The 27,437-nt window shown below is 55.4% G+C and overlaps 8 protein-coding genes across 8 annotated transcripts; 3 read left to right on the forward strand and 5 right to left on the reverse strand.

The window, feature by feature from the left end:
- Window positions 1-114: 114 nt before the first annotated feature.
- On the forward strand, window positions 115-4,505 carry MFIFM68171_05889 (uncharacterized protein; the record flags this gene model as incomplete). Its single annotated transcript, XM_071061309.1, has 4 exons — window positions 115-217; window positions 283-2,192; window positions 2,249-3,375; window positions 3,425-4,505. 4 exons carry the CDS (start codon window positions 115-117, stop codon window positions 4,503-4,505), a joined length of 4,221 nt encoding a protein of 1,406 aa, XP_070917410.1.
- Window positions 4,506-5,297: 792 nt separating this feature from the next.
- On the reverse strand, window positions 5,298-6,545 carry MFIFM68171_05890 (uncharacterized protein; the record flags this gene model as incomplete). Its single annotated transcript, XM_071061310.1, has 1 exon — window positions 5,298-6,545. The coding sequence occupies one exon, from the start codon at window positions 6,543-6,545 to the stop codon at window positions 5,298-5,300; it is 1,248 nt and encodes a 415-aa protein (XP_070917411.1).
- Window positions 6,546-6,871: 326 nt separating this feature from the next.
- On the reverse strand, window positions 6,872-8,740 carry MFIFM68171_05891 (hydroxyacid-oxoacid transhydrogenase; the record flags this gene model as incomplete). The annotated part of the gene is made up of 4 exons (XM_071061311.1): window positions 6,872-7,299; window positions 7,357-7,994; window positions 8,147-8,595; window positions 8,711-8,740. The coding sequence occupies 4 exons, from the start codon at window positions 8,738-8,740 to the stop codon at window positions 6,872-6,874; spliced, it is 1,545 nt and encodes a 514-aa protein (XP_070917412.1).
- Window positions 8,741-9,242: 502 nt separating this feature from the next.
- Window positions 9,243-12,434, reverse strand: MET10 (sulfite reductase [NADPH] flavoprotein component; the record flags this gene model as incomplete). Its single annotated transcript, XM_071061312.1, has 1 exon — window positions 9,243-12,434. One exon carries the CDS (start codon window positions 12,432-12,434, stop codon window positions 9,243-9,245), a length of 3,192 nt encoding a protein of 1,063 aa, XP_070917413.1.
- Window positions 12,435-13,251: 817 nt separating this feature from the next.
- MFIFM68171_05893 (uncharacterized protein) lies at window positions 13,252-13,557 on the reverse strand (the record flags this gene model as incomplete). The annotated part of the gene is made up of 1 exon (XM_071061313.1): window positions 13,252-13,557. The coding sequence occupies one exon, from the start codon at window positions 13,555-13,557 to the stop codon at window positions 13,252-13,254; it is 306 nt and encodes a 101-aa protein (XP_070917414.1).
- Window positions 13,558-14,633: 1,076 nt separating this feature from the next.
- MFIFM68171_05894 (uncharacterized protein) lies at window positions 14,634-16,296 on the forward strand (the record flags this gene model as incomplete). The annotated part of the gene is made up of 4 exons (XM_071061314.1): window positions 14,634-14,815; window positions 14,908-15,256; window positions 15,333-15,349; window positions 15,420-16,296. The coding sequence occupies 4 exons, from the start codon at window positions 14,634-14,636 to the stop codon at window positions 16,294-16,296; spliced, it is 1,425 nt and encodes a 474-aa protein (XP_070917415.1).
- A 6,480-nt stretch (window positions 16,297-22,776) lies between these two features.
- Window positions 22,777-23,909, reverse strand: MFIFM68171_05895 (uncharacterized protein; the record flags this gene model as incomplete). Its single annotated transcript, XM_071061315.1, has 3 exons — window positions 22,777-23,144; window positions 23,355-23,461; window positions 23,902-23,909. 3 exons carry the CDS (start codon window positions 23,907-23,909, stop codon window positions 22,777-22,779), a joined length of 483 nt encoding a protein of 160 aa, XP_070917416.1.
- Window positions 23,910-24,426: 517 nt separating this feature from the next.
- Window positions 24,427-25,962, forward strand: MFIFM68171_05896 (6-hydroxytryprostatin B O-methyltransferase; the record flags this gene model as incomplete). Its single annotated transcript, XM_071061316.1, has 5 exons — window positions 24,427-24,672; window positions 24,731-25,063; window positions 25,131-25,310; window positions 25,374-25,726; window positions 25,800-25,962. 5 exons carry the CDS (start codon window positions 24,427-24,429, stop codon window positions 25,960-25,962), a joined length of 1,275 nt encoding a protein of 424 aa, XP_070917417.1.
- Window positions 25,963-27,437: the final 1,475 nt, after the last annotated feature.

Below are 27,437 nucleotides of genomic sequence, written 5' to 3' on the forward strand. Positions count from 1 at the left end.
CCCGCAAGATGCCACGGCGCTCCCGCCATCTGCTGTCGCTACCCGATCGTTCATGAGCTGCGACCCCCGCCCGACGCTTGACGGGAGCGCTTCCCCGCCGCCGCCGCAGCCGCCATGGCCATGAACGGCCGCGACATGTCCAGGGCCGAGAGGTTCGAGGACGAGAAGAGGAGGATCATTGACAGCTGCTTCAACAAGCGCGACGAGGACGGCTCCAGTGAGCAACACCCTTATCATCCCAAACCCGCGCTCGATGTGACCCGCTTGCTGACCCTGCCGCAGCCCTCGAGACATACATCACCCACATCAGAATCACCGAATACCAGACGTATCCGACTTCCCCGCCGCCACCCCAGGCAAGGACACCCCAGACCGAGAAGCCTCGCGTCATCATCGTCGCCGTGCGCAAATCAGGCCGCGTTCGCGTGCACAAGTCGAAAGAGAACCCCAACGGCACCTTCTCCATCGGCAAGACGTGGTTTCTCGACGACCTAACGGCAATTGAGTCCTTCACGAGCCCGACGGCGAACCCGAACCACCAGGAATGGGCCGGAGATGTGGGCTTCGTCGTGACCCTCGGCAAGCCGTATTACTGGCAGGCCCAGACCGACAAGGAGAAGAAGTTCTTCATCGCCAGCCTGATCAAGATCTTTACCAAGTATACCGGCGGCCGCACCCCGAACTTGACCGGCTTCGATCAGCGCGAGCTCGAACAAGTGCTGGGCGGCGCACAGGCACCACGGAGACAAGAGCGCCCCCCCCCTCGGCCCTCTCCGCTCGAAACGGCCCCTAACAGCGCAACCGTGTCGATCGCGTCCGGCTACAATGGCTCGCTCGGCGCGCAAACGACAACCGCCCCTCCGTTCCCGGAGAGGGTGGCATCCCGTAATCCATTGGTCCCGAACGGGAAGTCTTCCCCAGCGCAGAGCATCGATTCCGGCCGGCCATCTCAAGAGCAGCTCCCATTGCGGCGGCTAGCATCTCATAATAAGAGTCAAGACTCGGTAGCGGCTCCATCAATTGCGAGAAGCGAGGATGCCAACAGTCTCCGTCCGAGATCAAAGAATGGGCCCGCCGGCGGCTCCAGCTATGTTACGCCTGAGCCTACGCCGCTCCCCGCCGAGGACAAGCCCCCCGAGAGGAAACGGCCTCCGATGGACCCCCTGCGTCCGTTAGGGGTTGACAGGGACTTGATCCCCGCCCCGCTCATGAGCCCAGGTATGCGCAGAGAGCCCATGGTCCCACCACGCAGCATGGACAGGATGGGGTCTCGCAAGAACTCGGTTAGCCGCCGAAAGGACTCGGAGCTCTTCCTTGACCAGAGCCCAATGCCAAAGGAGCCCACCAGGCCAGACACCTCGGGCAGTATATCGAGCCCTGTGATTGGTACACCGGTTTCTGTCAAGTCAAGTATTGCGCCAACTGCGACTGACGAGAGCCCCTCGGAACCTCGCACGGAGCCAGAGGAAGAAACACGACCAGGCCTTGGCCCGATGATCAAGTCCAAGAAGTCCAAGGGGGAAATTGCAGGAACCATTTGGAAAGCGGCAGCGGCAGCGAGCGCCTTCAAACCGAGGCCTGGCGGTGCGGCAGAGCGCCTGCGCCAAACCCAGAACAAGACCAGCGACGGTCCCGACGGCATCACGAGTGTTATCCCGGCGCCCCCAAAACCATCGCCAGTTCAAAAGCCGCCAGAGCCTTCGCCAGTTGTTGAAACACCGCCGCCGAAGACAGCCGACAAGAGCTCCGCCCCTGGAATCCCCGAAGTGAAGGTCACCGAGTCGGATTCTGCCGGCAAACAGGGCAGTCTCCAAGCCCCGGCTCAAGAGAAGAAGAAGGTAGAAGAGCCAATTCCAGAAGAGCCTCGGCGCCCGGTCGTAGCCGGGAACGATATCAAGTATTTCGCCACGCTCGGCATAGACACCTCCATTCTCGACAACCGGACGGCCGAGTTCGCCAAGTGGCTGGACTACTTCGGCTGGGTGCCGGGTGATAAGATGCGCACGCGCACCTTTGAAGACGTGCGGGCTGATCTCGACCGGGAGCTAAGCAAAGCTCAGGCTGGCGGCTGGCTCGCCCGCTTCCAGGAAGAGGATGAGAGAGTCGAGGCCATCAAGAAGGGCATCGACGTTGCCATTAATGAGTGCGAAGAGCTTGACAATTTGCTTACGCTGTACAGCGTTGAGTTATCTGTAAGCTTTGTCCCTTTGGATTATTTACCATGTGCTAACTCTGTTTATTCCCCCAGACACTCTCGGATGATATTGCATACATTGAGGCCCAAGGTCAGGGTCTTCAGGTGCAGGCGGCGAATCAGAAGCTGCTGAGAAAAGAACTCGAGTCTCTTTTGGAGACATGCGCCATCAGCGAATTGGACCTTGAAGCCCTCAGGACGGCGCCGCTCGAAAGCCCGTCTGGCGTTGAGGACATCGAAGCCGCACTTGTCACGCTGTTCAAGGCCATGATCAAGATCGATCCGACTCTGGGCACAGGCGAGTCACGCAAGAGCGAAGACGGCGCTGGCGACCAGACCCTTGGCCTCGACAGCGACTACGGCAAGATGCGCATCGTCCAAGAAAAGAAAGAAATGTACATGACCGAGAGTTCTCTCTTCATGCGGAGGCTCGTCATCTTCATGGAGCGCCAATTTTCAGAGGCATTCCGTGAGACCAGGAATGCGCTCGACGGAGCTTTATCTAAGAAGGCAGATGCCCGTAATCACGAAGTCGGGAGGGACATGCTATGGATGTACAGCCCCTTGATCCTGTACGCGAGAGATGTCGACCTCGGCAACTGGAACCGCATCCTGCAGATTTACCAGGACAGGAGCCACCCAATCTACAAGGCCGAGTTTAAGGAGGCCATGGAAGCATGGAAGAAAAACGCGAGGAAAATGACGGGCGATGAGAACGAGCTGCTGTTCACGTCACAGCAGGAGAAGAAGGAGGAAGGGCTCGCGACCACGGCGCGGAAGCTTACCGTCAAGCGCAGCCAAACGCTGGCCAGAAGTCTCCGGTCCCCCTTGGGCGACGGAGGCAGCCGGACGAACCTGGCGGACAAGACGCCCGACGGCAGGGCGCTGCCCTACGAGGTGTTTGCCGGCGTCATGGACGACCTGCTTCCGCTGGTGGAGATGGAGCAGAACTTTATCGTCGACTTCTTCCACGCGACGACGCTCGAACAGTCCGATTTCCCGGATCTTGTCTCCGGCTCGAGGCCCCGCGACCGACGCGGCGGTGACCTAAAGCGTCACCGGCTGATGGAGCCCGACCGCGAGCTTGCGCGCCGGGTCACCAAGGCCATGGAAGCGATATTCGTCTTTCTGGAATCGAGCTTGCAGCAGCTCATTGACTGGGTGCTGAGCATGGATCCTCTGTAAGTCGGCCGCAGCTCGCGTAATCTCATGGTTGCTAACCCCTCCCAGACAAGGCGTCGGCGTTCTTGCCACTCTCGAACGCAAAATGGCCGACATGAGCCAGTCCAACCAGGACTTCCTCAACAACGTGCTCCAGAAATTGCACGGCAACCTCGAAGCCAAGTTCAAGAAGTTCGTCGACGACCAGATCCGAGCCATCGAAGAGACCAAGGTGAAGATCAAGAAGCGCAAGGGCGTCATCCACTTCATCCGCATCTTCCCGCACTTCACCACGGCCGTCGAGAACATGCTCGCCAACGCCGACCCCACCCTCAACATCCGCCGCATGGTCGACCGCGAGTACGACCGCATCCTCAGGTCCATGTTCGATTCGCTCAAGGTCATCGCGCGCGAGAACCCAGCCATGGGCGGCGGCGGCGGCGGCGGCGGCTCGTCCATCATGACGAGCGCCACCAACCCGGCCGACCCGGAGGACAAGGAGGCCCTCAACTTCCACATCCTCCTCATCGAGAACATGAACCACTTCCTCGAGGAGGTCGACAACTCACGCGGGCTCGAGGTCCTCGACGACTGGAAGGAGGCCGCCCAGCGCGAGCTGGCCGAGCACATGAACTTGTACCTCAACGCCGTCATGCGCCGCCCCCTCGGGAAGCTGCTCGAGCACCTCGAGAACGTCGAGGCCCAGCTCGTGAGCGGCAAGCCCCCCGCCAGCGTGGCCGCCCAGCCCAGCAACTCCAAGACCGTGTTCAATAAGGTCCTGGGCGGCTATGACGGGCGCGAGGTCAGGAAGGGCATCGAGACGCTGCGGAAGCGGGTCGAGAAGCACTTCGGGGAGGACACCGCGGGATTCTCGGAGAGCCTGGGGGTGGGCGTTGGAGGCGGGGTAGGCGGCGGCGCGCAGTCGTTGTCGGTTAGGCATAGCACGGCGAGTTCGTCCGGGGTGGGGTCCGGCGGGGGCGGCGGGAATAGTAATCTGGTCATGAGGGTGTTGAGGGAGTGTGAGAAGTTCTATGGGGATGTGGAGATGCGGATCGGGAGGGTTACCACGGATGTGTACGGTGGGGATGTGCTGTTTGAGTGGCCGCGGGCGGAGGTGCGTGCCGCGTTCTCGAGTGTCGGCGGGAGGTGAAAGACTGGGTATGAAGGGGGTTAAGAGGAGCATGTTTTGCGTTGAGTATAATTATCGGCATCGTCTTTGCTTCTTTGGCATCTATATATCACGTTTTCCTTTTGCTGTTCGGGTGTGGTCCGTTGAGTTAAAAGAGGTTGAACTGCTGCGTGGAGAGTAAAACGCTAGATAGGAGGAGGGGCTTAGAGAGCGCAATGGCTTCTGTTGGCATGCGGCTCCTACTAACTTGGAGTGATGATTCCCCGCCTTTGTAATGTCCTGCCGAAGGCCGGGTCAAGGCCGTTAGGTATTCTTGGTGAAGTGAATCCGTGGTATAGACATCTGCATGTGGGTATCTTAGAGTCAGACGTGGTAAGCAGCTAGGCACGTCAGTGTATACACTTCGCACACTCTTCAAGGACTCTATCCTGCTTCGTCTCAATCCCTGCCTGCCGACACAGGCCGGGTGGTGACATAATGATAGTTGTTATCCCCTAATTCTCAAGGAGTCGAAGCTCAATAACTAACGATAATCCCGCGCAACCCTGTCCCCTCCTGCTGCCCCGGCCGTATTGCGGCTCTCCTGGCAGGCGAAGTACTACGTAGTGTCCCTAGACTCTCGATGAAGTGCAGGGACTAAATTACGAAGCACAACACGAAATAATACTCTCCTTCCCCTCAGGGTGCTGACCTGCAGCGTCCCTTTACAGCCCACGAGTGACGCGTCTCTTCACACAACGGACTCTCCAAACCGCCGCGGGTTCCCCAGTCCAGAAACCTTCCCTCAGGCGGCCCAGCACCCATCAAGCGTTCTCATAAACCCCCCCTCAGAGACGAGATATTCGCCGGCCCAACCCACAGTCCAACTCCCCAGCCAGGGACCCGCGGCCACGCACCGGTTGCGACAACGGAACCCCCTTCCCATTCCCCTTCGCAACCGTCCGACTCCGAATCCGACGAACTATCGGCGTCGTGGCCGCCCTCGAATTTGTTGCCCCCGGCAAAATCAGCCTCCCCGTCCGTGTCCACGCCCATGAACTCATCCCACTCCCAGTCCTCCAGCACCAACAGGGTTTGCTCGAGGGCAGCGATGGCCTCGTCAAAGGTTGCGACGAGCACGGAGACGGCGGGCTGCACGCTGTCGTCGTCGTCGTCGTCGTCGTCGTCGTCGTCGTCGTCGTCGTAGTAGTAGTAGTAGTCGTCGTATTCGTCATCGTCATACTCCGAGTCGGTGTCGGAGGACATGTCGAACCACGCGCGGAGTTCGGAGGCCGCGGCGGAGGTGGATGGGGAGTGGCTGGTGGCGGAGGAGGAGCGGTCTGGGGTGGGAGTGGCGATGGGGGAGTTGGGGGGGACAAGCGGGGGGGATGGTGGGAAGGGGAGGGACCATAGATTGTGGGGTCTGTGACGGTAGCGGTGGTTGTCGTCGCCTTCATCTCCAGCGTCGCTGACGTCGTCCCCCTCCTGGCCCTCGTCGTCGGCATGGTAGTCGTGGTCGGCGGAGGACAACGCAGCGTCGTCGCTGTCGACTGCCACGTCCTGGCGGGCGCTATTGTGTTGGGCAATTTCACGGGTGGCGGGGCATACGGGATCGTCGTCGCCGTGGTGGGAATCATCATCCTCGGGATCGGAGTCCCAGTTGTAGAGCTCGGGAAATTCGCACTTGCTGACGCAGCCGCAGTCACAGACACCGTCTGAGATGGTATCCTCGAATTCGTCATGTCCGAGCCCGTCGACAACCTTCTTAGGGCCAACAGAAAGACCGCTTCCATCATATCCGGGCTCCGTGCCAGTTCCGGTCCCGGAGTTCTCGAGGAGAGCAGTGTCTGCCGGCAGACGATCCGTCACCGGAGAGTTCTTGTCGTTGTCCACGGTGCGTATGTTCCTCGGGAAGCACGATCCAATCTTCGGATTGTCTACGGTATATCTCGTCGAGGACTCGCAAAGTTCTGATAGGCCAGCGGCGGGCTGGTTGGTGATGCGAGTGGGACCAGTGCCGTCGGCTGACTGATGGTTACAACCCGTATGGCGGCGGACAGGAGGAGAGGGTACGATGTCCATTGTGAAATGCCAAGGCAAATTGATGTGTGAGTGTGAGTGGCTATGAAGTCACCAACAGGAATGAGACAACTGGATCGATGGTTGTCTGAATTGAAGACGATGGAAGTGGCTAAGAGTCATGGTCTGGAATTGGCAACGGAATATGAGTTGATATATACCCTAAAGCCCATCGAGCAGAGCTTTTGCACAGGGCTTGTAGGTATGCCCTCATCCGCATTCACAATCATAACCACTTATTGCCTATTGTTCCCTATTGTAAGGCCACCAAGCTTGCTTTGAACGATCTGCCTGCACAATACCAACCACAATAGTTTCGTCCCAATAACTCAATGCTCCAACGCATCCTCGAATAGCCGCCGCAGCTGATCTCTCTCCTGCTCCAACTCCTTAGCCAACCCCGGCGCCAGCATCAGCACACGCGCTTGCGGTATTGTGCCCTCGACCAGCTCCTCAATGTGTTCCCGGCCAAACCCAAGCGCCTTCAGCCCCGTCGGCTGGTCGCCCAGATCGGCAAGAAACTTGGAAAGCGCATCGGCAAGAACCTCACCCGCGCTCTCTCGCTTGACATTGGTAATGTCCACACCAAACGCCTCAGCCGCGGCAAGGTGGCGGTCCGGGTTTGACGCGGCGGTAAACCGGAACACGGCCGGCGCCGTCACGGCGACCGAGACGCCGTGCGGGATAATGGGCGAGTCCACCTCGTAGCCGGAATGCTTGTAACCCGGGTTCTGACCCGAAATAGGGTACGACATGCCTAGAGTCAAGTTAGCCCCTGCGGATTTTCCGCACAAACGCGCGCGCAATCACCCACCGTGGCAGAGGTGGACGCCTGCATTCCCAAACCCGACTCCCGCCAGCGTCGACGCAAGCAGCATCTCCGACTGGGCCTCCATGTCCTCGGGGTCTCTGACCGATCTCGGTAGGTACTTGACCGTTGCCTTGAGCGCATTCAATGAGAAGATGTCGCTGATCGGATTCGCGCCCTGGTATGCGGGGCGGAGGATCGGGTTCGTAGGTCTCGGGGTGCGCTCGTTGAACGGAATGGCGGTCCACGACTCTAGCGAATGGCACAGCACATCCAGCCCCGAGCTAGCCTTGACGGCGGCGGGCATGGTCCGGGTGTTCAGCGGGTCGCAGATGCCGAGGGTGGGCTTCAGGTTCCGGTGGGCGATGCCCGTCTTTGCCCTCCGGCTGGCGAGATCGAAGATAGCCGTGCCTGTGGTCTCGCTACCGGTTCCGGCCGTCGTGGGCACGGCGATCAGCGGGCGCAGCTTCTTGTCGATCGGCCGCCCTTTGCCCAGGGGCGCATTGACAAAGTCCATAAAGTCGGCCTCGGGGTAGCACGAGTACAGGTTCATCAGCTTAGCCGTGTCGATGACTGAGCCGCCGCCAACAGCGACAATCACGTCTGGCTGGTAGGGCGTGACCCATTCGATAGCCTCTTTGATCCTGGGCGTCGCATTAGCATCTCTCTCACTCTGGTTGTCCAGTCGCCAAATCAAGTTCCCTCCCTCCTAAACTCCAGCGTTCCCCTCATCACAGGGAAGGGAAAAAAAAAAAAAAACAATCGAGATAAAATAAAATAAACGAAAAAAACTCACGAATAATCCTTCGGCTCAATCCTCACCCCGGCATAAACCTCATACGCGACACCCTCCGCCTCCAACGCCTCCCTGACCTGCCTCATAGCCTCCAACTTCTCCACGGTCCGATCGGTGACCACGCAGACCTTCTTGGCGCCCATGTTCTTCAGGTCCATGCCGATCTCCCTGGTGACGCCCGGGCCAAACCGGATCGACGACGCGGCCATCTCAAAGGCGTACTCCTTCTGCTGGGCCGGGTCGCGCGGCGTGGCGTACCCCCTTGTTGTTGTTGTCGTCGTCGTTGTTGTTGACAGCCGGTTGGGGTTGGCATAGCGGGCGATTGTGGAGGAGGCGCTGGAGGGGTGCTGCTGATGGTGGTGATGATGTGAGGGGTTCCCGTGGCAGGGGCATGACGGCGGGTGGGCGAATTGGATTGTGCGGAGGAGGGACGAGGCTTTGGCAGCCCTCTGGTGCGGTGTTAAATGTGAGTGTCAGTTGTACCAGGTGTGTGAGGTAAGGTAAGGTGAGGTGAGGTGAGGCGAGGTGAGCAGTGCGAGGTGCGGTGAGTGTGGGGGAGCTTACGTTGGGGATGATGCGGATTGCTGCAGACATTATTTGGTTAAGATCTGAGATTCTGGAATCAATGGGATTGAGCTTCTCCAAATGCGGCTCAAGGTGTAGTGTTCAAGAATAAGGCAATGGACGATTGGCAGAGGCGGTAAGCATTGATGAGCAGTACAGAAGCATCCGAGGCTGTGTCCGAACCGAATACTCCGCCCCCACGCCGGCTGGCATCTCCCGGGCGGATGTGGGACCTGCAACCCCGCCCCCGATAGGCTGATCACTACCCGCTCCCCAGACTCTCGGCATTGGAGAAAGTCGAGAATCCCTGGCCTCGAGGCGGAGTCAGCCCCGCAGAACCCGGTTGCCGTCGGCAACGCCCCTTGATCCTCGATTGTTGACAGAGGTCGACGTCGAATTCAGGGGCTGCTGCTCACAGTGCCACGGAGAAACTGAATTGACGTCTATGGGCAATAAAAAGTCGGTCTATTCAAATGCAAAGCTCGCTTTGACAGACAACCAAACAATAACCTCCCCGTCCTGCGGACTGAATCTAATACACCTCCAACACATACCTCCCATCCTCCTTCAGCCTCTCAATCTCCTTCCTCGGGTCAATCTTCTTCCCACTCTCCTTCGCTTCGGCGGCAATTGCCTCCTCCAGAACAGCCGTGACATCCGGCACCGGCCACGTCGGCCCGCAGAGGTAGAAAGAGCCTTCCTCCTGGATATACGCCTTGACAATATCCGTCATTGTCTGCCTCATCCGGTCCTGGATGTAAATCTTCTGCGGCTGGTCACGCGAGAAGGCCGCCCCCAGCAGGGTGATGACCCCGGCATCCAGATACGCCTCCCACTCTTCACCATACAGGTACTCCTCCCGCTGGTGCCGGCTGCCCAGGTACAGCAAGATGGCGCCAATCTCCTTGCCCTGCGCCTTCTGCATGGCACGGTACTGCACAAACGCCCGGAAAGGCGCCAGGCCTGTTCCCAGACCCGCCATGATCAGCGGCGCCGTGTCCTTCGTAGGGAGCTTCATGACCGAGGGCTTGACCGACGCCGTGACGGCCGTACCGGGCTTGAGGCCCGAGAGGTAGCGCGTCGCCTGGCCGTAGCGCGTCCGCCCCTTGGTGTCAACCCAGTCGACCACGACAATCATGAGCGACACCGACGTCGGCGTGACAGCCTGCGCCGAGGCGATACTGTACTCTCTGCGCTTGAGCGGCGCGACGATGCGGACGAGATCTCGGAAATCCGGGCGGGCTGAAGGGAACGTCTGCAAGATGTCCACGTACGTGACCGTGTCGACCTCGGACAGGCGCTTGAACTCTTCGGCGCCCTCCTTGCCGCCCAGGAATTCGAGCTTCTTCCTCTCGGCCTCGTCCGTGGCGAACTCGGCGAGCGACTCAAAGAAGCGCTTGGGCGGCTTGCCCAGGATGTCAATGTTTTGCACGAGTGACTGGTACACGGTGCGCGTCTCCGACACGGCCGGGTCCTCGCGCGAGGGCACCTGCACGAGGTCGTCGGCGTTGAGCCCGTAGAAGGAGATGAACTCGAGCACTTGCTCGGGATCGTTATCTGCGTGGATGCCGAGCGCTTCGCCAATGTTGTAGGTGAGGCCCGAGTCCCCGAGGTCGAACTCGATGTGGAAGATGTTGCGGTCGTAGGCGAGCGGCGTGAGTCGGCGGTTCTCCTTGACGTGGATTGTGAACGTCTTGACGGTAAGGTCGGGGCGGAGCGAGGTTTGAGTCCCGTACGCCTCCTTGAAGGCGAGGCCCTTGGCGGCTTCTTGCCAGCTGTCGAGCTTGAGCGCCGGCTCCGCTTCGTCTTTCCGGAATGGAACAAAACTGGTGGGCTTCAGCGTCTGGACACGAGGGGCCGTCAGGGCCTCGCCCTCAGTCTCGGCCCAGCTGGCAGGGACCTCGATCTGGTGTAGTGCTTGACTAAGAGCGTCGGCGCACTCGGCCATGGTCACTTGATCCTGAGCAATCTCGCCAAACTTAGCGAGCTGCTCTTGCGTAATTTCAGGCCGCCCAACGCGCAAGAAGGCGAGTTCGGCAACGAGTTGGGCCTCTTTCTCGAGAGCAGGCGAGAAGGAAGAGTCCAGCACAAATAACTCGAGGCCCTTCTCCTGGATCTCCTTCCTTGCTGAGGCAGGGATCCGCTTCTCAAGATCCTCGGGCTTGAAGTTGGGTAACCGGACCAGGAGCTTGCCGCCTGACTTGGAGCCCTTCAGGATAGCGACCTCCTTAAGCAGCTTCTCCTCGCCGATGAAGACGACGTCAGCCTCCTCAACGGCGAAGGGTGCCTCGATAGGCTTCTTGGCGCTCCTGATATCAGTGCGAACAACCCCACCCTGGATGAGATTGTCATAGGTCTCATGCACGTAAACATTCTTCTGAGACTCGCGAGCAAGTAGCCTGCCGACAGCTGAAGGCGTGGCAAGAGCCGCCGAGTTGTCGAGGTCCCAGAAAGTATATTGCTGAGCCTGCTCCAGAGTCTGAAGAGCGAAGCTGACCTCATCCTGGCCGTCTTTGCTGGTGAGCTTGTGAATGATCGAGGCGATCGAGCTGGGAGTGTGGAAGCTCGACGCCGCGTACTTGACGTCAATAACCGCGGGCTCCTGCACCCGGTCGGCAAATGAGACAGCTGTGAGCACGTCCGAGTACAGTGCAGACTGGACTGAGGCATCGTCCACAGCCGCAGTATCACGGACTTGGCCCAGTACGGCGATCTGGCGCACAGGCTCGGGGAGGGCTGCCAAGAAGGCCTCCTCGATAAAGGGCCGGTAGATGCGGACATTGACAACGCCAACCTTGTTGCCCTCAGCCGCTAGTGTATTTACAACCTGCTTGGCGAGCTGCGCCTCGACGCTGCCAAACACCACCAGAACGAACTCGGGCGCCTCATGGCCATGATACTCAAAGGGGGCGTAGGCGGTGCCGAGATCATCGTTAAATATGCGCAGAAGCTCGACAGCCTTTCCGGCCGTGTCCAGTCTCTTGTTCAGCGCAGCAGCCCGAGCGGAGATCTGCTTGTACGTCTCGGCGATGCTAGCCTCGCTCAGAGCGTCCACCACTCTCAACGTCTCCCGCGCGGTGCGAAGTCCGTCGTAGACGTGGAGAGTCGGCAGCAAGGAAGCCAGGAGAGTCGCAAAGAGCGACATGTGCTGTGCCTCGTAGGCAGAGGAGCTCGAGACAAGGCCAAGACCCAGATCTTCGGCAATCTGGAGGGCCGTCTCGTACTCGGAGATGAGGCCATCATGAGCCGAGTAGTCGGCAGCGGCAATGTGGGCAACGAACGGGCTGGCTACGCCATAGAGGAGCGAGAGCTGGTCCAGCGAGGAGCGCAGATGTCGGAGGCTCAGCGAGGGCGCCAGCACGGATTGCGGGATGTGTCGTTTGCTCAGGTCAAAGTCCTTGGAGAAGATGTAGCCTAGCGCAAGGGTCCCGGCACCAGCGCGAGTCTGGAGCGGCAGGACCGTCGTTGTCTCGCCATGGATGTTCTTCTCGCCGGCGCGCGACCAGTTCTTGACGGCTAGGTCGAGGTCGAACGTCTCGGGCGAGAAGGAGAAGATCTTGTCCGAGAGCTTGTATGCGGTCTGCTGGACGAGCAGCTGACCGGTGACATATGTAGGCCCTGAGATGGCTCCGAGCGGGATATCTTTGTCGAAGCCCGTGGGAAGAGCATTGGCAACAGGGGTCAGCGCAATGCCGCCCGTGGTCTCTTCGTGCTTCAATTGCATGGTGGGCGACTTGCCACGGTCCCCAATGGCAGAGAGTGGGTGGCTCTTGAAGGCGTCTTCAAGGGCAGAGGCTCGGCCGCTCGCAATGTATCGAGGCAACAGAGAGGACAGGGGTCCAGCAACCGCCTCGAACCGCTCGCGAACTGAGAAAACGGAGACTAAAGACAGCGCCAGCGAGAAAAGCTGGGACCTCGACGAGGAGAAATGAAGAAATCGTAAGAAAAAAAAAGAACCGAATGAGAAGTAGCACCTACCTTTTTGTCGACCCGAGGCCGGAGTCGCCGCCCCTTAAGTGCCGCAGCATTTTGCCAAACACCGGACCGATGGGTTTTACGGCGTCCGCAATTCGAAGCTCGCGTTGATGGAGGTGAATTGCGTGATTTGCGCTAACCGCATTCAGACATTTTGTGGGGGTCCACCTGTGCGGAAATATGGGACAGTAACGAAAGCATCGACGTCTCTGTGATGACTAATCCAGAGTCATGTGATCTCTTGTATCAACTACCCCCTACGAAAGATTGACGTCCCATCGATTCATTTCACTTGTCGCCTGCTCCCCCTGCTCCTCCTATTCCTCTTCTCCCAATCGATCTTCGTTAATCTCTTCTTGTTGTTCCCTGCCTTCACCCGATTGATCCTCGATTTGCTCCAGCTTACTCTCTTCTGCCGTCGATACCCGGTTGACGTAACAGGGCTATCTTTCGTCATATCCCCAGGCATCGCTTCATAAGTACCGTTGATAGTTTCGGTCGATTGTTAACAGAGCTCTATAGCTTTGATAGCTACTTTATTAGACAAATTTAGTCGATACTTGGCATCATTTATCGTGGTTTTCAGCTCTGTAATCGCTTCGTTGTCTGTACCCGTTCGCTGAGTATTCGACTGCTTTTCTAGCGTCGACAGTAACTTCTGGAACTTGTAGAGAGGTGCCGTAATGGTAGTAGCCGGTTTCCTCCATCGCACCCTTGAAATACTCGTCGAAGTGCGTCCGGAATTCGGTGCTGATATCCTGAACTTTCTGATTGATCATGTCTTTAAGTTCCTCGATCCGCCCGTCGAGAGTAACCTGATCGGCTTTGGTATCAGCTGCCTTCTGCAGGTTCGAAACACGTTCATTGATCATTGATTGACCAGCCTCTCAGACAGGGTTCTGCGTTTGACCCCCGATAGAGATGCTAGCCTAATCTAAGTCGAGGGTTGGCCCATTCTCACATACAAGCCTTGCAAGCGCGGGATGTTCCTACCGAAAACTCGAGGGCTAAAGACTGAACTAAGGTCTATACCTCGTATTGATCTGTACTTCGATCTCTTGCTTCGTGGGGGCCGTCGCGGCCAACAACTTCGTTCCAAAACTGTCCGCCAATCGTGTAATTATTGTGGCTTCCTTCACGGAGCCTCTCAGATTGTGAGAGCCTTCTATGACGCTTGTCGGTGCTGCTCATATATTTACCCGGATTCAATACCACATTCGCATTCCCATACAATAGCGGCCTCTTTCTCACTCGCCATCCGCATATTGTAGCGATGTGTGCCTACGCGGAATTGCCTGCATCTAGAATCTTGCCGTCATCCCCATCGGTCTCCTCACCCGGCGATGGTAGCGGGTCGATGCATCTTGGGGCTTGCCCCCCAGAGTTTGGGGGCATCTGGATTCTGTCACAGGAGCGGCCCGAGCGAGAGAAACCGAGCCGCAATACCAAATCTATTTGGCGGCAAGGGAACTTGGGGGATGTGCTGTAACCCTTCCGCTGTCATCGAAGCCTTACCGTTTCTTGGCCCTTAACCAACCTGCTGCGGTAGTACGGCGTAGTCACCTCAGTCGTCTAATTGAGGCATTTCCAACGGGGTTGAACTGCATGCGCCTAGTACCATCGTTGATAGGATACCGTATGTCCAACGTGCACAGTTTGTCCGTTAAGCGAAATGCGATGGGCAGTCCCTACTGCGGAGACGCACTTGATATGACTCAGCCTAGCTACCTAGTTTTCAGTTGGTGCGAAGTCACCATGCAGAACCAACAGACAGCGAACAGTAGGTCGTCAAATGCGGGCGGGCCCGTCTCAGCGATTCGCTTTCTATTCTTCGTGGGAGGGCAACTCCTTACACTACCAAACCCAACCACCCTATTTTGTCCTGTGCAGCCGCCATCAGCCGCCGCCAGTCTCACGTTTCCGCCGCACACTACACCACGACCTAGCTATGGCGGATCAAAGTGCTTGGTACTTTGTTGCCGGCCTTCTGGCCGCTTACACTTTCCTCCGCGCCCTGTTGCGGCTGACGCAAGATGCGAAGGAGCCACAGGCACTGGCAACGTCGATACCGTTCATCAGCCCGTTGCTGGGCTTAGGTATCCAAAAGACAAAGTTCTTCATCAGGCTCAGGTCAGGGAATACAATATACCGACATTCTTACCCTTGCTGCTGTCCATCGTGCTTTAAACGGAGAACTGCTAACATTTCGCGACCTTACACAGGGAAAAGTATGGGCTTCCTATTTACACGCTACGTATGCCAGGCTCGCGCATCTATGTGATCAACTCGCTGTCTCTCATTCCACCGTTTCAACGTCAGATCCGCGTTCTATCCTTTCACCCGATCGAGCACCAAGCCGCTGTGAGGGTCATGGGGCTCACGCGGGCCGGAGGCGAAATCCTAGGTGCCAATATGAACCATGACAACTCCTACCTGGGGTCCTTTGTCAAGGCTCTCCACCCGGCCTTATCACCCGGTGCTGGACTAGACGAGATCAACAAGGCTTCAGTGGAGCTGCTTGCAGCATCCTTGGACACGCGAAAGACTACAGCCAGGGTTGACAATGTTCCGGTGGATCAGACACGAGATGCTAATGGCTACGACCAACGCAATTTACGGCCCACAAAATATTCTCAAAAATCCCAAGCATGAGGCAGCCTGGTAGTTAGTACTTTCTGCACCATCCCGTTTCCACAATGTACGTTGCCGTCACGCTGCTAATACTCGTTCCCAGCAACTTCGAACTCGGTATCATGGCTCTGATGACGCGGCCATGGCCGAATATCACAGCCCGGACCGGCTTCCAGGCACGGGAGTCCCTCGTCCCGGACATGATCGATTATTTCCAGAAAGCCTACCACGAGCAAGGTTCCCGCCTGGTCCAATGCCGCTACGGCTACAATACGCTCCACGGACTGGGGCCCGAGGACATGGCACGGACCGAGATCGGCCAGATATCCGCGGCTGTGACGAACACCACCGCCGCCGCCTTCTGGTTCATCTGGCACATCTTCTCTGATCCGGTAGTCCTGGGGGAATGCTGTCGCGAAGTCCAGCAGCTTGTGACGCATGACGCACCTACCGGCGTCCGCACCCTCGATCTCAGCCGCATCAAGACATCGTGCCCCGTCCTGCTTTCGACATGGCAGGAGACGCTCCGGTACCGCCACATCGGAATCCAAGCACGAGTCGTCATGGAGGACCATTTGTTTGACGCACGGTACCTGCTGAAAAAGGGCGCAACCGTCATGGTCGTCATACCGGCCCTGCATAAGGACACTTCAGTCTGGGGCCCAAACGCAGCCAAGTTCAATCACAGGCACTTTATCCGTGAGGGCGCGGATGCCAAGCGTGTAAATACGGCCGCCTTCCGCGGATTCGGCGGCGGCTCGACGCTGTGTCCTGGCAGGCATTTTGCCACGATTGAGGTCTTATCCTTCGCTGCATTGTTGATGATGCGGTTCAATGTATGGCCGGTCAAGGGGGTTTGGAGGGCTCCTCGGACGGAAATGCCGCTCACGGCGTCTTTACCGATACCGACTGAACCGGTAGAGGTTGAGATTGTCCCGAAAGCGGAACAGGAATGGAAGGTATTATTTCATCCCTTATAAAAGAGAGGCGGGGAGTGCCGGGGGGGGATGGACAATGGGGAAATGTAAGGATAACGTTGAACTTGATAGGTAGTAAGTATACAAGATGATTAAGATCGCTCCCCCCTTGTAAGATGTGCCAGTCGTTTAATTGTTATATGTAGGAAAACTTACCATATGAGCAGAGTGGAAACTCTATACCGACAAGGACTAGTAAGGAAGAGAGCAACAAGAATGCTAATTAATGGAAGGCCTTGTATAAGGTCTTGATGGCTTCTAGCTTGGCCCCCGGCAAAACCATATCATGTTCTAGTTCAATATAAAGCTTGTGATACGTAACCACAATTAGTTGGCCAGTCAGAGAGTCAGCCTGAGCGACTGAATTCCCCTCAATGACCTTTTTCTATCGCGTACCTTGTCCCCTTCAGCGCCTTCTTTTCCTAGAGAGGCCGAGTCCGAAGTGTGGCCGAACCGCGAGAATCTTAAGAGCGCAAGTTGATGAAAGCGATCTTCCTGAACAACGCCAACAAAAGTTGCAAGAGCAGCAACGCCCTCCAACTAAGAATAAGATCGCTCCACAACGCGCTCAGCCCGACACGCAGAAGGCTCGAGAGTACTTCCCGTGCACAGCCGCTACACAACTTAACGTCTTTCCTATTCCTCCTTCACATCGTCCCGAGTGTGGATTTCTCCCGAATGGATGTCTGGAACAAGGGTTTCAAGACGAAAAACAGCCGTACTCGCTCGGACTCGGCAATACAGCGTGCATATATTGACCTGAGATGGTAACGGCGGCAACAAATTGCCTACTTGCATTTGCCTTCTTGACCCTTCCGTGTTAACTGGGTCATTCACCAGTTCCACACTCCAAGGTATCTCTAGCAAGGAGTCGAGGGTGGAGTGGGCTTCTTCAGTACCTGCAGGATTGAGGCAGTATACGACAAGGCTCCCAGCTTGAACATCGGGGAAATGGGGGCCGGGGCAGAGCGGAAAGCTCGCGAAAACCCCCGGTGGTATCATTTAACGCGCATGATCACATCAACCCTGCCGGGAGACCTCACATTGACGGCGGCAATGGCTCCTACCCCGACGATCTCGCGACTTACTAGGGACCGGCTCGCGGCCCAAGCCTAGTAGTACTATCACACTGCAGGGCAAAAAAGGGGGCTCATAATAGAGCATAGGTAGGGAGAAAGGGAAGAAAAATGTGCCTTGTTTTGATCTCACTAAGTACGAGAGTTTGAGCGGTATATATACAAAAGAGATCTCCTGCAGTTGACTATGCTCTAACTCTTGGCAACGTTAACCTCTTTCTGATTACAACATAACCCCCTAGTTAAGCTTACGATCAAAGACTCAACTGCTTCACGACCCTTATATTAGGAAAAAAGCTAGGTAGACCGAACAGGAGTCCTAGTAATTAATATCAAGTATAATGGTAATTCAAGGTGTATTTAGGCCCATAGACAGAAAGGATACGAGAGCTAAGACCTAAATCCGAAGGATTAGATCCAAACTCCTAACCCCTATCTCTAGCCGACCAAAGCTAAGCCTAATACAGAGCACCATACCACATTGCTACAGTAGGTCAAAAAACAAATCTCTATAATCAAAGTTGAGCTGGAGCAAGCTGAACTACGCTAGGGGCAACTTAGATACAAGATGTAGTAAGTGCTAAGGCATTAAGTTCGTAAGAGCTAAAAAAGCTAAGGACGAACAAGGTAACAAAAGGGCGAAACATAACGATAAGATATATAAAATTACTCGTCACCGATGCCAGAACTTGAAGTACATTTAGCACGATGTTCTAGTGGATTATAAAGCACCTCTAGTGTTCGAAACGCATGGTCGACAAAACCTACCTGATCTTTAGGACACATCGGTCGCCCATAGTGAGAGTCGGATAAAGCCGTAAAAGACGTAGCGCACACAAGATCCACAACAGCTCTCGACGCAAATGCAACGCTCCTGGACAACTCCACAAATCATCGCAAAGTTATCTATAGTGTGTGAACCGTGTCGGCGCACTGCTCGTATTGCTGCATGCCACCTCCTACTTCTCTACATATACAAATCGGACTTCAAGCTTTTCCAGTCGCATTCTGAGAGACTACAACTGGCCGGGGATGGATCATTTTCTTTATTATACGTGGCTATTGCGTCATAGGCAGCAAACCGTCTACCAAGCCACCCAGCATGATAGGCAAGACATCCTTGCCTGAACGAAAAACGAAGTCCCTTCGTGTCTTTGAGATAGAGATCGAGAAATGGGACCCTAGCGCTGTAGGTATAAGAGTTAGAGTGCTAACTATTAGTTTTATAGTTCGAGGATAGGGTTCAAAGGAGCTAGTTGGAAAGGTGGAGGGAGAGGGTAATTTTGGTCTCCGGTGGGGTTCGTTTTACTCTAAGGTTGATAAATACGGCACTAGAGCTGGGAAGCAAGGGTGTCGTAAGGGTCAGTATAGTGCATTATAACACTGGTGAGTGGCTGGGCCTTTTAACTTCGATTTGTGCTTTGTGGTAAAGGGCTAACATAGTTACAGTGGATGGGGTAGCGAAACTCATAGAGGCGATCGAGTGGGTCTTGGCTAAGCGGAAGTAAGTGCCTATACCGGAATAGTAGTAGTAAGGTTTACCTAGTCCTTTCACCTCTCAGAAACTCGCTGAGGGACGGTATTTAGGTAAGTGTACTATTATTGGCTGAGAAGGGTCTGATGGCTTTTCAAGAGCGATCAAATATTGGTGTAAGTGTTCAACTAGGAGAACACTCAAACTTCGCTTAGGATGGTGGGACCAGGACCAAGGTGTTTAAGATTACCTATATAGGCTCTACATTGGCGGCTATTCTGCTACTATGGTTTGAGCTGGTGTTACGTGGGATTTCAAAAATAAGATAAAATTCGCGCTGTCTAAGAAAGCTCTGGGCAGAGTGTGCAAGAGCACCGAAATATATGACAGGAAGTGGGCCAGTACCTGCAGAAGGTTCCAGAATCTCAGAGGTCACGGGGACCCCAGGATCTGGGTGAAATCCGTAGTTCGTTGTAGCTGTGTCGCCAGATCTCCTCTATAGCATCCTTGTCGGTGATGAGGCCGCGCTTAACTGGCTGCTGTAGGGTGAGAATACCCCGTTGGGATTGGGCCTTCTTACCGACGTACGAGCTCGAGTGATCCTAACCGATAATAGAGGCTGTCGTAAACTGTTGAGCAAATTGACCTCTTTTGGGACTGAGGGATATGGGGGTATCGGTTGCAACTAAGTACCCCTTGGAAGAGGAGCCGAGAGAGCGTAAGTGGGTAATACTTATGGAAAACAGCTCGAGGTGCGTTATGGCCGGCAAAACCGGCTTTAATTGTACCGGAACTACCGTCAGGTTAGTACGAACCTTGAATAATAAGAAAGTAATCTGAAGGTCTGCTCGAAGGTGCTCCTAAACTAAGTGCTGGGCTTCTCGGAATATAGGGGACGGTGGTTGAAATGCAGAGTAAAGCTTACCCATTGTCGATTACGATGGCGGCAACTATTTAAAGAACGTTTTTAGCTATAAGTTTCAACGCTGGATTATGCAAATGCGAGCGGCGTACCCTCCGCCTCCATTGGATCGATAAGGGGGAAATACTTCTGTTGGGAAGGAAAAGATATCGACTTCTAATAAACGAACGAACTGGAGAGAAACTCGAGCGTTGGAGTCGAGATCAAAAGGATTTGGTAGAGGAAGATGGTCTGGGCAAGCTTACATTGCTTAGAACGTTCAATGTTGGGCGCGAAAAGGGATGGCATGTCGGGCAGCATCGTAAACATGATTGTGAGGGGCCAGCCAGCCACGACCACTTCTAGCGACCGATAGGGAGAAGAACTGTGCAGATGCCAGATGCGGGGGCACGTTGGTAATTGGATATCCTGTGGGATGGGACAGGTGATGAAGCCTTTTAGGTACATTAGTGTAGTTTTATCGCAAATCCTTCCTCTTCTTGTGCTTTGCAGCCCCGTGGGCCCCATAGGGTGATGTGACGACTCGGTTCTCCAAACCGGAGCTAACATCGCAGACAGCTCCCCAATCTCGAGCAGCTCAATGCTCGGGCCCTTCATATACCACACGTCCTCCTCGGTTGCCGAGAGGTTGTACACCGGCAACACCGGAGGGCCTTCGCGCTTAATGAAGGAGAAGCTGGATGAGACTTGGCGTCGCCAAGAAAGTAGTGTCGCACAACAGTAGAAGGGGACTCCAGGAAATGGATCGGGGGAGTTGATCAGAATGTCCGGGTTCAGTATCTTTGGCTGGTGCTCGTGTTCGTATGCTTGGTTGCCGATACGCCCCTCGGCGTGGCGGTCGTTCTCGGACGGGCGGGCCCCTTCAATGCGGGTGCCATTCATGAAGTTTTTGTTGATCACACGATCCTTCTGCGAAGTCCAGGACAGGGCGCGAAAGAACCCGAATCCAGTTGAAGAGGCGGAATGGTTCGCCGCAAACACGTCACTCTCTCGTCTATTTGACCTTCCGGTAATAGAGATCTTGAACGCCGATTCGCAGCGCATAGGCCGAGCCGAAATTTTGCGGACGTTATCTAATATGAGCTTGCGGATCTAGCAAATGCCGCGGTGTTTCTTGAACTGTATCCGCATCTAGTTCCCCCTTTTCTCGCAGCTCGTCGGTGTCTTTCTGGTATTTCACGTGGGCGATTTTTCTACAGCCTGATGAATGCCGGGGCTCGTCTCGGGGAGAACAACACGGCTCAAGCTGTGGTCTTCGGGTTCTAATAGTTCGTCATTGCTACTCGTGGCTATCATCAGCTTGACCTTTTTGAGGCTTACCATGCCGAACAATCTGGGGGCTGCCCTGGCACGTCATAACCGTGGCCTGGATCATGAATCTCGGAAGCTAGAAGCCAGTCGGCGCAAGTGGCTATCGGAACGTCGTACCGCCCTTGCGCACTGGTGGGAGCAATGTAGACTGTTGGACCCAGTTCGCGGATGCTTCCGCCCAAAGAAGTATATTACCAGGCCTTCTACGTCTACTCGCTGCTATTTATAGCATATGCAGTCGCCTTGGTCGTGATCGGCATGCCTTGTGGACTGGCTATCGCCGTCTCGTACTCCATCCCTATCGTGGGTCCGGGCGCAGGATATCTGCTAGGCCCGGTGGCACGCTGCGGTATCATAGTCGTTGGTCGGCCAAAACTTTTTATGATAAGCGATACTATTCAGCCTGATTTTGATTCCATGCGTTGAACAATTGAACTATGAAGTGTTACTGGGTGCCAGAGGGCAAAGTTTCAAGACAGCGGGCGGCTGTATGGGGGTGCTCCAACTCCTTCCAATTATGTTATGCTTTGCCCTTGGGGCCTAGATTCCTGTCATTCATGTTTCCTATAATGACACATGACAAGGAGATATACGGTAGACTCGTGTTTCTTCGACTTCGTACGGAGTTCGCATACCTAGAGCTCTGCAAGGAATTGCGTATAGCCTACTCGTTCCGTTCTCCAGCTTGAGGATGTAGGCGTTTGAGAAAGTTTCGCTGCGGCCGAGCATGACCCTTGCGAGACTCGAATGCAATCTTCCACGCTGTAGTCCGCGAGTGCCGCTAGCGACGATGACATTGCGACATGATACTGGGCTTGTGAGATTGGGGGAAATCAAATCGGCCATTCGGTAGCAGCCGCCCTGCTGCTCCATGGAATCGAGAAAATTGGGAAGCAGGTAGTTCATATGAATCAAGGACCAATCCAGGTCTGGCCTGGCTGGATCCGGGGCGTCGTCGAATTCTATAACATTTCCCAAGGCCATGGCTTCACGCCAGTCCCAGGATCGCCTACTTGGTTCGATGGGCGGAGGATTGTGAGGTCGGACTGTGGGCCGGTCCCGCAGAGGATCGTCTTCAGCATCAGCGTTGTATTCCGGTTCGCTCTGCTCGTCTGATTCGGTCTGCATGTCGTCCTCTTTGTTATTGAAGTGACTTGCTGACAGTCCGTAGTACTTCCAGTCTAGTGGGCTGTCACTTCCGAGAAGCCGAATCCGGACGATACCGCCAAACGTGATCCGTCGTGAGTTCACCATGATAGGTAGGCCGCACAGGGTATGTCGAAGAGGTCGATACCCGTTACTCCGCTCCTTTGAGCAAAACGCCTTGATATCCGAAATGCGGCAGATCAAAATACCAGTTTTGTGAGCACAATGACTGAGATCGAACCGGGCCCACTGCCAGGAACTAGAGTAATTCCCTGATATCCTCTCTCGGAAAATATTTATCCACCTTCTGTGTTGCCTTGGACGGGGCAAAGACAACGAGGTGCGGCCTGGCGCTGCTCTTGTTCTGCCCCTCCCTGCTGGTACCGCCGAAATGGGTTAGCAGAATCCGTACAATTTGGCGGTACTAGCAGCACCGTCTCTCTTTATCGAGTAACCACGAACTACCTTACTTAAGCTACTATACCACCCTATACTAAGCTAAGGTATAACAACCTTTCTGCAGGCGTGGGTATACACTGGTAAGAGCTCGCCTTCTAAACATCATGATGTTGCTGGTAGATGACCTTTGACACGGCAATGCCGGATTGGTCTCGCAGCTCGACCGGGATGTCTTCCGAACTCGGGTTGCACACCGCCTCGACCCGGTTCACTATCTTAGCGGACGATAATAGGCTCTGGTTGGGGAACAATAGCTGCCACTTGCTGTTGGCGGCAATGCCCGGGTTGCTCGCGAGGCTGCCGGACGACTTGTTACCACTGCGGAGCGAAAACTTGCTTGCGAAGTCCTGCAGTGCCTCCAGCGAGATTCCGGTGAAGAGGGGCCGCAGAGTGGGCAGGCAGGCGCTGACGACGGCGATGGCGGCCTCGATCACGGTCCAGTAGAGAGTTGGCGCGATGTTCACTGTTGGTCTGTTAGCAAGCCGTGTTTGCCGTGTGGGGATGTTAGTAATTGGCCATATCGGTGTCCAGTGCGTTTGCGTAGCTGTCCGAGGACAGGAAGAAGAAGTAGATTCTTGCGATGCTGATTCCGACGACATTGGGTACCTTCAAGTCAGCCTCGGCTTCAAACAAGCACGGATTTTCAAGATAAAGGAAAACACTCACAAAGTACCCAGCAGAAAGATGGCGCTGACGGCAATCTTCTGCCGGCGGGGCATGTTTAAGCGCCAGACAAACGGCATCGGGAGTGTCAGGATGGCCATGTCCATGATCATGTTGCTGATGGCCGTGGCCTAGAACATTGGGAGGTAGTTGTAGCACACGGCCTGGTGGTCAGGGTGTGGTCAAACACGATGTTGCCAGCATCGTCCATGTGTATGTGACCTCCCAAATTTCCCAAAGCAACAGCTGGAGTCGGTAGCAATTAGCTAGAAGCCCGGATACCAAAAGATGTAAACAGTATCAGGGTATATATGAGGACGTACCGACAATGTTGACGTTTAGTCCCACGCTGAAGAGCTAGAGATCGGATGTATTAGTGCCTAGAGTATACCATGTATTACCTCAGTTGTTGATTTATCAGGCCGGGAATGATCAGGTAGTCATCAGCAGCAAGGCCACTTTGTTTGATGGTACGGGCCCAGAACCTGAGAACAACGGCAATGATAGGTAGCGCTGTAAACACAGCACACACAATGGCGATGTTGGTGCTGAGAGACTAAGCCATGGCGACGATCTTGTCTGTTGGCAGCGACGATCAGCGCCTAGTACTGTGCAACGGTAGAGCTTAAGAATGCGTCAAGCCGACAAGGTGTGAACAAAAAAAACATGAAAGACTCTGGATCGTGCAGAGGCGGTCCCGGGCGGGCCGCCATCTGATACATGTACGGCCGACGGCTCGCTTTCTCAGCGTGCCACGTCTTGAATGAATTGGCCCCCAATATTGGTTAGCTGCAGACCGCAAGGCAAAGTTAGACGGTGGTGGGGGGCGTTGGGCGAACACCACGACCAACCAAGGGACGCGGCTGCCGTACAAGGTATGTCATGCTGTTGGCCCGGGACGGTGAGATTAAGGTGACATTGAATTTTATGTTTTGCGCATACTGAGCACTACCTTGCGCCCTTTAACCTACCTTTGGCACCCCCAACCTGAACGCATCCAGCCATCATACCAATTTCCATCACACTGCCAATCCTCGCCTCAGCTCCCAACAAATCACCCAGCCCGTGATTCCTTTCCCGCCATGGCCTCCCCGGAACCACGCATTGTCGAGCTGGCCAAGAGAATTGCCGCAAACACGGAAAAGCTGCAGGACTACCTGACCGCCCATGGTCTTCCCACGCCGTCCTTTGACATCGGCGGACCCAAGGACACCTTGGTGCCAAAAACAGAGACGGAGACCGAGGCAGCGCGCGTCGCCATTATCGATGACACGGAGGAGCTGCGGCGTCTGGTTCTCGGGCCTCGAGAGTACCTCATGAGCTACACGGTTAGATTCGTGATCCTCCGGTACACGTCCTACCTCCTGTCTCACTATTGAAACACAGCACAACGAGCTTCTCAGCCAACAGGCCATCGCGCGCTTTCGCCTAGCGCATGCCTTTGCCCCCGGTACCGAGGCCTCGTTTGCAGACATTGCGGCGGCTACCGGGCTACCAGAGGTCAATGTCCGCCAGTTTATCCGCCATGCCATTATCAAGGACATCTTCATAGAACCCCGCCCCGGCGTCATAGCTCACAATGCCGTATCGCGCCTGCTCGCAGAAGACCCGGTCATCCACGACTGGGTTGGCGCGAGCAACGACGACCTCTGGCAGGGCGCAGCCCAGACTTGCAATGCATTGGAGAAATATCCAGGCTCGCAGGAACCTAATGAGACAGTATGCTATATCGGATAGGAATAGTACACTGACATACCAAGTTCTAGTCAGGCTTACAATATCGTAGGGTTTTGCCTTAGCAAATAACACCAACACTACTGTCTACCACGTATTTTCTCAGTTCCCGGAGCGCGCCCGTAGGTTCGGCAATGCCATGCGGTCCTTTACCGAGGGCACTGGCTTCGAGCTCAGTCATGTTGCCGATAACTTCCCCTGGGGAGAGCTTGGGAACGGGACCGTTGTCGACGTAGGTTTTATCTTCTCTCGCATAAAGTGTCTTACCTGATCAAATTGACAAATAATACCACAGGTCGGTGGCTCCCAGGGGTTTGCATGCTTTGCTATCGCCCGCAAGTTTCCTGCCCTTTCGTTTATTGTCCAAGATCTCGAGCCCGTCATCCAGGCGGCCGAGAAGGAGGTCCCTACCGACCTGGCAGACCGTGTCCAATTTATGACGCATGACTTTCTCGCCGAAGACCAGCCCGTCAAAGGGGCCGACGTCTACTTCTTCCGCTGGATCCTACATAACTGGTCCGACAAGTACTGCGTCAAGATCCTGCGTAGCCTGATACCCGCGCTCAAACCGGGCGCCAAGGTTGTCTTAAATGACAATGTTCTGCCTCAGCCGGGCGTCCTGTCTAGGTGGCAAGAAAACCGCCTGCGGTATGTTTTGTCTTTTTTTTTTAATAAAAAAATAGCGAGTGCGATTGCTAAGCTAACAACAACACACTTATAGGTCCATGGACCTCTGCATGACAGAACTCCAGAATTCTCATGAGCGAGAGCTAGTTGATTGGGCTAAGGTGTTTGAGCTCGCAGACTCCCGTTTCGAATTCAAAGGGGGCCAGCTGCCCGTTGGTGCGAACCTGTGGCTGATGGTGGCGGAGTGGAAGGGATGAAAGCCGGGCCGATAAACAGTCGATATCCTTGCATATTATGACTTGATAGGGAAAAGAGTTCTTTACTCGACTTTGCTCCGTCCACAGCACAGGGCGAAGTATGAATCGCCGGACATTATACGCGTTTATTACATTTGCGGTAGTATTTACCAGATTGAGGAACCACTTGCCGCTGGAGCTGAGATTCCTGCGGCACGGTCCGCAACTCATCTCAGTCACCATTATTTAACAGGTTTTTTGTGGGCGTCGTGGGAACTGGCTTGATTTGGCTTGATTTGGTTTGATTTGGCTCGATTTGGCTCGATTTGGCTCGATTTGGCTCGATTTGGCTTGTTGGGAGCCTTGGTAATGGCACGTCTCTTGGCCCAGCGCTGTTACATCGCGTCTGGGGAATTGGGAGGAATTGCGACGCTCGATTCGACACGGCGCGGCAGCTCCCGTCACGATCCCATGAGAATGTGTCGGAACCGTCGACAAATGCCATTTGGAACCCCCTTCCCCCCATTTGTTCTGGCCGGTCGAAGGCCGGTGCCTGGGGCCGCGGTAGAGAAAGCGTAACATTTGGACAGGGGCCTCTCTGACTAACCACTGGAAAGCCATTCCGTCACCTTCTGAACGGACGCACAATTCCCGCAGCACGGCATCAATTTTTGCCACGCACTGTCTCTCAGGTAGTATTCGCGAATGTTCGCGGCCCTTCGCTCCATCACAGGAGATGCATTAGTCCAAGTGCCCACGTCTCTCTGCATCACGGGCCGAGTCCGAAGCGACGCGAGGAAATCGGATCCGGGATACTCCATCCGGCCAGTCTCCGGAGGTGACGGGAGCGGCAAGGCCGGGGTGCGTCATGGCGCTCGGTGCGGATTCCGAAAGGGGTGCCAGCCATGTTCAGCCCATTGCGGCCTTTGTGCGGCGTGAAAGCTTCCGATGGTTCGGTACTCGCCACCGCATTGCCGCAACCGTGTTCTACGCTGCTTGGCGCCAACACTACCCTGACGACGAGCCCAGTGTTCGATACGAATGACTAATTTTGCCGTCACAAGAACATGCAAGAACTCGCCCAGTCGGGAGAGATTCTTGGTCGCGAACAAAAGAAAGACGCCCAGCGACAAAATAACTACCTGCCAGTGCGGGGGATCGCCGTCCAATTACTAGCGCATGACGTGCCCCAGACCAGATGCGATGCCGAGAAGTGTTACCTTAAACAAGCTCTGCCGGCGCCGCCAGATGGAAGGGCCGAGACACGTCTCCCGCGCAAGTGTGCGCACTACCCAGTAGCTTCCATCCCCAGTGACAAGCCCTTGGCGAGAAGGAATTTCTATCCTAATCCCCATCTCATGACCTGCGCGACTTGTGCGCGAAACGGCTGAATAATGTCATTGTTGAGGCGAATCTCGCCATCGACCGTACTACAAAGAGCACGCCCACATCACCTGAAGCAGCGGCTCTTCGATCACATTCCTTCGCTGCATGCC

This window comes from Madurella fahalii (assembly GCF_045866475.1).
Source record: "Madurella fahalii IFM 68171 DNA, scaffold_3, whole genome shotgun sequence".
Taxonomy (NCBI): Eukaryota; Fungi; Ascomycota; class Sordariomycetes; order Sordariales; genus Madurella; species Madurella fahalii.